Source organism: Calliopsis andreniformis, chromosome 5 (genome assembly GCF_051401765.1).
Source record: "Calliopsis andreniformis isolate RMS-2024a chromosome 5, iyCalAndr_principal, whole genome shotgun sequence".
Lineage (NCBI taxonomy): Eukaryota > Metazoa > Arthropoda > Insecta > Hymenoptera > Andrenidae > Calliopsis > Calliopsis andreniformis.
In genome coordinates this window covers 1,767,883-1,777,970 of record NC_135066.1, presented here as the reverse complement: position 1 = coordinate 1,777,970, position 10,088 = coordinate 1,767,883, and the positions used below count along the sequence as shown (strand labels likewise).

The following is a 10,088-nucleotide window of genomic DNA, read 5'->3' as shown; positions in this document are numbered from 1 at the left end:
ATTAATCACGTCATTGAGGATAATTATATACGAGAAGAATATTTAAGAGGATACTAGAATATCACGTTTTTGACTAATTTTGACGAACTTACAATTAGTCTCTGTAGAAAGTAGAAAATTGTAAACTTCTAAATCTTGTTGACGACCAGCAGCTTTTGATTCGATTGACAACGCTAAGCTAGCTGATATCACTCTTTCTATAGGGAATTTTATTAGGTCAACCGAATTAGCTCGTCAGGAGCACTGCTTCATCGAATCAAGGGATCATCTGTCGTCTTTCCAATCTTCAGTTCAACACCTTGACGATCCCATGTACTTCCAAGATGAACCAGCTAATCCTTCTTTTCTTTAAAATAATTAGAAGACCCAGAAATATGAAACCATCTTGTACATCAAAGAAGCAACACTTTAACAAAAACCGATATTACAGTCTTTGAGTAGCTGCTCTCGTTTTGTTCGCAGAGTGAAAGAAAAAAGAGTCCACAACGATCGTATAAGATGTCTACGACGCTCCTAACATTCTTGCTAACGCTGATCACCTTCCTCCAAGTCGGCTGCGAGCTTCCTGCCCCCAATCTCTCGGACAGCTACTCCAATGTCTATCCTTTCCTGGAGAAGTGGGCCAACACGAGTTACACGAGGATGCTGACGGTGGTATTCGACGACTACAAGCCGGAAGAAGCATTCTACATTCCTCGAGGCCTCTTCCACAGTTACAACGTCTCCACCAAGTTGGTCACACTCAAGCACTTAATGTCCCTCAAGAACATGCACTCGGATCGTGATTACCAGGCGATCGAGGCGGGAGGTTGCGTGTTGCTGCTATACTCTGACGTCGATCACCTCAGAGACACCCTTAGCTCGCCCCATTTGATCTCCTTCTGGCAGCCAGAGAACGTATACATTCTTCAAGACAGAGGCAAACTGTCATTCGACTCATTCGATGGCGAACGATTCTGTAAGTGGGCATTCGAGAAGCTTTGGAAATTCAGAAGAGTCTACAAGCTAATGCTGTTCGCTGGTGGCAAAGCGATTCGATATGATCCCTTTCGGTACGCTGGTTCCCACGTCCAGTACTTATACAACAGCAGCTGTGATTGGTTGTGCGTCAGAGCTAACAAGGATAATTTCTTGATGGTCAATCAGCCGAATGAGACAGATATTTCAGACTTCTTTGAAGAGAATGAACGAAGGAGCTTCGATAGACATCCTTTGAAGATCTCGATCTTCAAAACGTCCACGATGACTCTGCAGAATGGCCAATATGGAGGCCTAGATTATAAATACCTCGAAGAGGTCTGCAGGATGATGAACGTCACGCCAATTCTAACGACAGCCAAAGACAGACACGGCTGGGAGGACAATGGAGTCTTCTATGGGACTCTAGGTGATTTAGTGTACGAGTTTACAGACGTCTCTTTTAATCAATTCTTCGTGAAGGACTACCTGTCCAGGCAGATAGAGTTCACAGCAGCAATCACTAGTGATAAACTCTGCGTCATGGTCCCAAAGGCTCCACCTGTGCCAGACTATCTAGTCATAGTCAAGACTTTCAGTGGAGGCGCCTGGATGCTCATCCTAACCAGCCACTTTGTGATAGCCATGATCTACACGACTTTAAAGGGAAAACTGAGGGAAGAGGATGAAAAAACACCATGGGTGTTGGATGAGGTCCGCGAAAATATAAGGCAATGGTTCTGCGCGGCACATTCTGATGATCCATGCTCTTTGGTTAATCAGAATTGTATCAAACTGGATGTCACCCCAAAACTCGCAGCAAAGAAACAATGCGGCCGCACAGATGGGTATCTATTTCAGTATGTACTCTGGTCAAAGCAGCAATTAGTGAATGGAATAGTACCTCCTAAGTAATGGAGATATTCCATTTACAAATTGTACTTTCCAAATTTCCCTTTCATCTCATTTACTGTACGCGTTAGAGGAACAAAACTGAGGTTAGGTTCACCCATTGACTTTCAGAGGAAACAGTGGAGAGAGGGAGCGGTATTCAAAGCGATTCAAGCGAATCTTTTTGTTCTGCTTGATGTCGCTGGGCAAATACCTGACGAGAGTGGTTCTGCAATTGGTGCAACCCTTTGAGCGAAGTCAGCCCTGGTTTCCAGAGAGGTTGTTTTTGATGTGCAGTTTGTGTTTGAGTCTCATACTGAATGGGGTCTTCACGTCCCAGCTGGCGTCTACCTTCAGCAAGAGAATGTACTACGACGACATCGACACTTTGGAGCAGCTCGAAGAGAGTGGTAAGAGCTTCGCACTTTAACACTTTGTCTGTCGCCTAAAACTAACAGTACCTTCACTTCTTATGTTTCACTTCCACGTTGATTGAATTAGTTCTGCCTTTGTTCAAAGGACTGACGATATTAACTAATTCACGGGACATCATAGACGACGCGCTGACAGATTCAACTTCCCCTTTAATCAAACGTCTGCACATGAGAATGCAGTACGCCAACGACTCAGAAATTCACAGAAGATTGTTCGTGACGAAAGACGCTGGGTTCCTTCATCGACTCTCGACATTACCCTTGAAGTACGACGACCACCAAATTCAGAAGTTACACATCGTTAAGGAGTGTCCAAAGGATTATATCCTCGCTAACGTAATAACGAAGGGTCAGTATCAAGAGGCCAGCAGCGACGATAAACCTCGCCTGATTCAGTTCACCTCTCTCTAAGTATAGTACCCAATGTGGGAATGCAAACACTGTTGCAGGATCGCCGTTCCATGGTCGAATAAACAACATCCTTGGCAAGTTAAACAATGGTGGCTTCTACGATAAATGGTACCAAGGCATGTATCGGTCAAAGAAGCGAATCTATCATGACAAAGAGTCAACAACGCACAGGAGGATCACGATGAGACACCTAGTTATCCCTTTTGCGATTCTTCATGCTGGTTTAGCAGCGAGTGCAATTGTGTTTATTTATGAGTGCAGGCAAAGTAATGTTTGATAGTCCTTATTAAGTGAAACGAGACGTTTCTCTTGAAAGGGATCCAAATTTCAGAACTGAAATGAAATTGATACTAAGGTTCCAATAGAGTTCGATTAATTTTTATGTCAGAGAAGTGGCAGTAACTAGAGGAAGCGATGACCACAAGGGAAACTGGGTCAAGCACCCTCGATCATGTTTCATCATTCGGTGTAGATGATCGAAACCACTGTTGCTTTATGGCCATGTAATTTCGTCCAGGACGCTAGTAACATTTTAGAGCAGCATTGTAACCCTGGCTTTATTACGCTATGAAAATTGTTTTCCATCACAGTTCATGGTATTACCGCAGAAATCACGAAGAGGATCAAAATTATGCGTCCGACTAGTACACGTCTCATTCTACTTCATTGAGTATTACCTTTAACAAGCATGAGTTATTTGCCTTTGAATGCACTGTAATTTCTCTGGTATAAAACATACGCAACGTAAAATATTAGTGGAATTTCTAGACTCCATTGTTTGTTCACACACAGTATTTTTAAGCAAATAAAAAAGCTCGCGGAATATTAAATTACCTTGCTGCAACAAAAAATTCGTAATATTATTCAGATATGAAAGCATCGTATCGAAACATCAACACAGTTCCTAATTAAATAAATAATTTAGTGAGTCAAACATTGACTTTCATGGAAATTTGAGCTTCTAGAGACGTCAGTATCTCGATGTATTATGTATGTTGTTACACAGAATATTTCCCGAACGAGAAATAACGGACCGTTGAGTAGTCAAAAGGACAATAAAAGCCGAATATTTCCTCGTCGAGTATTTCCGCGCAATTTAGACGAAAAAGACAAGACAGGAATGCCTTTAGGCGAAAACATGATCTGAATATCGAGGAGAGCTCTGAAACAGGGAAGGATATTTCTATGTCGTCAGAGATATCTATTGCCTCTTAGATACATATAGGTATACGATTGCGCGTTATCCTTTGATTCTTCGTAAAGGAAGCGACGATAGCGAAAATAAGAATAAGAAAATGACGAAGTAGCGAAAACTTAATTTTAAGCTACACGTAGAATGTTATAACATGTTACCCTACAAAAATGAAAAATCGTGTGTACATGCTTGGGACAATAAACGTTCCATTTTTAGTAGTTAAAGCATAGTTTCCAATTTCTCTGCTTTCAATCACTGCTTCAAGCTTTTTCATGATGGCAATTTCACTTACACTAGTCCAATAGAACTGTGAAAAAAATATCGATAGCTATTTCTGTTGATATTTCCAATAAATTCGACCACAAAGTGTTCAAACAAACTTCCGCGGGAAAAGAGGATTTCAGGGGTCTTATCGAGCGCATTGATTTATTCTAACGGTCTGCGATTCGACTGTTTCGAACAGCAGCAAGAGAAAGAGTGATAGAAGAACATTTTCGTACCACCGACAGGTACAACTTAATCGTATTTAGCTGGAGCATCAGCTGCGAAGAAATGAAGTACGTGCCTCGAATCGTCGAGCAATTTTATACAAGCCTATCACTCAGCTTTCGCTACATCCCACGATTTTCAGCGACATAAAAGCTCTGTGTCCTCGATCGTTAAACAAGTTTCGTACTTTCTATTAATTAAACGAGTCAACTGACTTTTGTTAGAATAATAAAATTTACTAAAAAAAATATACTACGAAAATGTGAAAATTATGACTTAACCCAGACCTTAAACAAAAAATTTGTTTAATCTTCAGTACATGAGCCGATAAAGATACACACATCGCTTAAAAAACCTCTGTACAATGAGATTGTCAATTAACGATTCCATTATCGAATCCCATCCCGATAAAAGCTTTTCTTGATTCGCTGAAACCGCAACTTGCCCTATCCCAGGGGATTTCTTTCTTAATCATTCACTACTGATCGAACCAGGAAACTGTTCTTCCCAACGATAAAAGGCACTGATATTAATAATGAAGCTAATCGTGTGTCTTCCAGCGATAAAAAGAAGGCTGACCCTTCCTCTTGATAACAGAATAAAAGATCGACATCGATGAACCCGATAAACAGCTGCTGCCTTCACAAACTCAGGAAACGAGGGTGACCATAGCGAAGCCAATCGAAAAAGAACAAAGTAACGAAATAGCTACGAACTTTCACAGGCAGAACTACTTTTAGGAAAAGAACAGCGTTTCCACTTACCTCTGTATCTCTGAGATCGAGGAACAACGATGCAAGAACAAAATTGCGTACAATTTTTTATGACGACGATCGAATATCTTATTTTGGGGCAAACATAGTATCCTTTACAGCTGGATACCAAGCGCTGGCTGCGTCGATTCGAATCCTCTGCCGGGAAATGTGCTTCTTCTCCTCTGCCCTGCGCTGCTTTTACTCCTCGCTTTTCTCATAACGTACAGCTCGCCAAAGAAAACCAGTGTAGATCCAAACAAGCCACCGAAGAGCAACAAAAAGGTGAGGGAATAATGGTCCAGAGTGAGCTTGATCGTTCTCTTCTCTGCTTTTAATTTTCGTCTCATATCGACGATCTTCAGGGTGTAGGTCATATTCTGGAACCAAAAGGTGAAGAGCCCAGCCTCTCTCAATCTCAGTAGAATAAAATTCACCCTTTCTCTATAAGGTGATTGGGATTGCAATACGTATGAGACACGATACATCATGGGACACTCGTCGACCACCCACAATAAAGAATTACCCTCTTTGTCGTAATACGAGGTAGCTCCCAGAACCATGGAAAAATATCTCGATATAGCGATCTTATCCTCGAAAGCTACCATATCCTTGGTGCGTTTACTCGAGTTTATCAACTGGATCTTCTGGCTCAATTTCCTGTCCAGCGGAGATTCATCTAAAAAGACGCTCTTCAGGTTCGCGTATTTGGTAATCAACTGTTTGCCAGAGTCTAACACATCTTCTACTGTGTGCAGCTGGGGATAGTGAAAGGGTTTGCTCAGGCTGGATACCAAGCAACTCTGGTACAGGCCATTCACTATCAGACCGAAGAAAAGAGTGCCAATGAGCAGAGCTTTTTCTGATGGGCTGTCTCCAGTTTCGAAGGGGTAGCAAAACACCTCGAGGAAGTAGAAAAGTCTTTGGAGGTACTGTGGGATTTCTGGTGGTCCTGGTTTACGAGTTAACATTGTTGAAGAGAGGCTAGTATTTCTTCTACACACTTGGTGACTAATTTCCAGTTGATTTAAAAGGCTATATTTCTGCATATTTCCTTGACTTTTGCTCTCAGAATCCCTTGATAACTTTTTTGGTTGGTATCGCAATAATTGACTACTATACTTCAAGAAACACCACAACGATGTGATCAAAATGTTGTATACTATAAGAAGAACCCACAAATTTTTCTCGAATGGAAGAAAAGGCATGTAGGCCTTGGGAACCAAGCCAGAATCAGGCGAGAGGAAGCACAGTCTGTCTTCATAAACGGCGCACGTGAACTGGAACTCATGGTGCTTGTCGTAAGTCTTCACAAAGAAACCAGTGACAACCATCTCGGCGTTCCCACTTTCGATATCCCTCAGAGATAGGTCGAACGGATCGTAGCGCCTGAAATCAGGCTTTCGCATAGCTTTTATGTGAAACTTCGCTTTCATGGCCTTCTCCAAAGCATACACCACGTTTGCGTCCACTTTGGCTAGCTTCAGTGTTTTCTGGCTGTCGTAAGAAACGTTCATAAAGAGAGACTCGAAGACATTTATATTCACAGGATAATTATTGAGGTTCTGAAAATTTTCAAAGAGGTCTACACCTTTTTCCAGAAGAAGAACCTTATCAACATCCTCGAATCGCTTAAAATTATCAGTTCCATAGAAATCTTGTAGAGACCTGGACTTTCTAATTCCATTAGTCTTGAAACACAGTTTGTGGACGCTTCCAAAGTCATTCTGACTTCCATCGAACGGCATATACCTTATCAGGCAGCGAAAATTGTCCTGGACCGAGAGGACCACGACTCTGTAGACTCTGTACTTTGTCCATAATTGCTGAAAAATATTCCTCCAAGGTACAGTTACCCCCTTCTTCGTGAAGACGATCAGATATTGATTGCAAGTCTTCCATAGTTTTTGTTGCCAATAGATGAAAATGTTCAGAGTATGAACATCGTCAATAACGAAGGTCCAAGTGAGTATCCGATCCTTCCAAATATCCTTCAGGGACAGATCCTTGGAACTTATATAAGTCTCGATTGAGTTTTCAGTGATGTACCTCAGCAAAAAGTCGACCAGGCCTGATTGAAACTCTGGTAGTACTATGGAGAGTGTCAGTGGACGAAATTCAGGAGATTCGTTAATAAAAGTCAGCATTAGCTTTAAAGTCTGGCCCTGATGATTAGTCAAAGGTGTGGGGCGCGTAGCTTCAATGGTCCACTTTAATGCACTGTAGGCTGAGATGTTCCTTAGAGGCGTGGAAGGCTTTGACAGTATTGTGATATAGAACACTAAGCAGATTGTCAAGTGTGTCATCTCTGTAGATATTTTTTAACTCCTCCTCATTAGAAATTTTGTACGAAGTATTTTCGTGTGCCACCAAAATGTTTTTTTAATAACCGTGAAATATATAACAAAGCTGGCTGAAAATCAAGTCGACTTGTTCATAAATTCTTCTTTTCGTTCATACATGAAAAATGTTTTAATTACTCTAAAATTCCTGACTAACAATATTATACGATATTCTTTTTTACTGTAATTTATTCATTCGATGTTATTTTATAAAGTAAAAAAATAAGGAGTTAAAACGCGTAGTACAGTCGCTACTCCAGTATAATATTAGCTTTTCGCTTCGTCAAAAAATTTTCTATATTTTTCACCAATATTATTTTCTATAGCGAAGAGTAAGACAAAAGAGAATTCGCCGACCCTAGGCACGATAACAGATTCGTCCCTGAATCAATGCGCCGCTGAACGAAATTAACCGGTCGATAACGATAACACCGGTCAACGCGGTTATTAAGCGTCGTGGGCGGGAATGAAACTGCTCGTGGCGCAGAAATAACAATTTACCTTGCCGAAACTCGCAGAGAAGAACAAACGTCGCGAAAATAGAACGGTCCTGTTACGAAAAACAAATACATGCAAACTGCTGACGATCTTTGGGGACGACAAGAGTAAAGAAATAAGGAGAAAAAAATATAAACTGCACTTACAATTAAAAAATTCTAAAAAATACAATTTTAGAAAGTGTTGAACAAATAATAGGCTTTTCAGTTATTTTAAATTGCAAATGTGTCTGACGAACTTCTTTACATTTACTATATTAGTTAAATTATTTAAGATACTAGGCACAATTTTTACACTATCGACGCCCACACACTGGAGAATTTGTTGAACTTTTGCAACTAGAAGATTACTACTGATTCCAGTCAGCTGAGTATTGAAGATGTATCACTCATTGCGACACTTTGTTTTTAGGAGGACAATAATGATTTCCGTGGCAAGGTCGACTCACGTCTGACTGATGCGTAGCCATGACTGCTTAACTTTCACTTGAACAACCCCCAAAGGAGGGGGAAGAATTACGATCGTTTTTCTTGTATTTACCCCGAGCAAACGTTCCCGTCACAATCACAGGCCTTTAGCGTCAAGCTCCTGACAAGTTATTATATAAATAGAAGACTGTTTTAGATGTTTCCACCAATTACGTAGACATCCTTCTTGTACCTTTTCTGCCTCGACCCTTAATATATTAAGACTTTCTGTACTTGACCTTCAAGTGCGTGCAGCTGAACTGTCCTTTGCTACCTAATAAATCACCTTTTCAATTCTAACAATGTTTTCCCTCTGCGACCTCCTATTTTTGTTTTCATGGCTTCTGACTCTCGCCACTTTATTGCTTTTGCGTTGCCTTTGCGTCTTCAACCTTCGAACTCTGATTCTGAATTTGCAAAGAGTTTCTGTGGCAAGCCACACGGTCATTAGTTTTCACTTTCAAAGCGACCCTTGTAACCTTAATTCATTTTACAGTACTGATTTCACATGTATGTTCTACTTTAGACAGGCCATGGCAGTTTCTGATTAAATTAACCAGCGTTTGAAGTTGAAGCGCTCTCATGGAAAACTCTCATTTCTGCTTCCATCCTCGGGTTAATTAATAATTTCCACATGCGTCCGTCTGCGACGCTCTTAAGAATTTCGATTCTAATTACAAGCCATGGGCTACTTCTAGAAGAGTAATTAGTTACCTTCGATGCGACTCTGGACGTCTAACATGTATTCAACAGTTGCGTTAAGGCTCAAATCCTTTAGTAGTGCAGAAATAATTTCAGAACATAATTTTTGAATCACATCACATTTTAAAACTTGTGTACTCCATTTAACCAGTAGAACAAGACTAATATTTATAATGTCAATAAATTGTAATTAATGTTCTAATCAAAAGTGTATTATTATCCTCCTAATGCATCAATTCCCCACTATCCCAAAATAGAGTTTCAATTTCGCTACATATCTATACAGCAGGAAATGTGGTGACCACGATAACCACCATGTCATCATTAAGTGGTTTCATCTCATTTTCATAGAAAAGAGTTATTAACACCGCTGGACAAGTAAACAAATTTTATCGTCTCCTATGTATCAGACCCTCGGCAATTTAGGGCTAACTATGCAACTGGTTCGCTCAAATCCTCAAAAAAAGAAGAAAAATAACAAAGAAGGGCAGAGTGAATAAAAGCTTGGGAGATGAACCGGCAGTAAGTTTTGATCGAACGCGATAGAGCCGAATTGTTTCGTGAATCCCGAATAAATAAGGAGCGAGTAAACAGGGTGCGATTGCCTATTTTCCTAAAGCGCTCTTAGTATTTGCATTTCGGAGGGCACACTCACAGGTTTTCAGTTTCGGACACATGTCCTTTGAACTGGCTTTCATTAACTATTAAATGGCTCACTGGGAAATTGGAATCTGTGTCAAACTTTTTTTATAAACCTCTTTTCAAAGCTTAAGCCAAGTTTATAATGCCTTTCCATTATCCTATGAATCTTTCAGAATCAAAAATGATCAAGTTCGCTTTTTTCAGTTTTCTTCATTTTAGAAGACAAACTTTATATTCAGAATTATCCTCAACTTTTACTTATTTTTATTTTGTGGAATCTATTTCACTTAAATTTTGTCTACTACTAC

At 40.3% G+C, this 10,088-nt stretch overlaps 2 protein-coding genes across 2 annotated transcripts; one reads left to right on the top strand and one right to left on the bottom strand.

Annotated features, from left to right (window-relative positions):
* Positions 1-498: 498 nt before the first annotated feature.
* Positions 499-4,170, top strand: LOC143179552 (uncharacterized). The gene is made up of 4 exons (XM_076378848.1): positions 499-1,868; positions 1,999-2,258; positions 2,368-2,631; positions 2,732-4,170. Exons 1-4 carry the CDS (start codon positions 499-501, stop codon positions 2,968-2,970), a joined length of 2,133 nt encoding a protein of 710 aa, XP_076234963.1. The 3' UTR covers positions 2,971-4,170.
* A 149-nt stretch (positions 4,171-4,319) lies between these two features.
* LOC143179551 (uncharacterized) lies at positions 4,320-7,435 on the bottom strand. The gene is made up of 8 exons (XM_076378847.1): positions 6,829-7,435; positions 5,250-6,720; positions 5,142-5,151; positions 4,869-5,085; positions 4,715-4,823; positions 4,631-4,664; positions 4,511-4,567; positions 4,320-4,430 (listed from the first exon to the last, which is right to left on the bottom strand). Exons 1-8 carry the CDS (start codon positions 7,433-7,435, stop codon positions 4,320-4,322), a joined length of 2,616 nt encoding a protein of 871 aa, XP_076234962.1.
* Positions 7,436-10,088: the final 2,653 nt, after the last annotated feature.

Coding starts and splice junctions, on each gene's coding strand:
- LOC143179552 (XM_076378848.1), top strand. CDS start 499: ATGTCTACGACGCTCCTAACATTCTTGCTAACGCTGATCACCTTCCTC. Junction 1,869..1,998: donor AATGGAATAGTACCTCCTAA/GTAATGGAGATA, acceptor CAGTGGAGAGAG/GGAGCGGTATTCAAAGCGAT. Junction 2,259..2,367: donor GGAGCAGCTCGAAGAGAGTG/GTAAGAGCTTCG, acceptor CTTTGTTCAAAG/GACTGACGATATTAACTAAT.
- LOC143179551 (XM_076378847.1), bottom strand. CDS start 7,435: ATGACACACTTGACAATCTGCTTAGTGTTCTATATCACAATACTGTCA. Junction 4,665..4,714: donor AGGTTTTTTAAGCGATGTGT/GTATCTTTATCG, acceptor TTTTTGTTTAAG/GTCTGGGTTAAGTCATAATT. Junction 4,568..4,630: donor ATAATTTTCACATTTTCGTA/GTATATTTTTTT, acceptor TTTAATTAATAG/AAAGTACGAAACTTGTTTAA.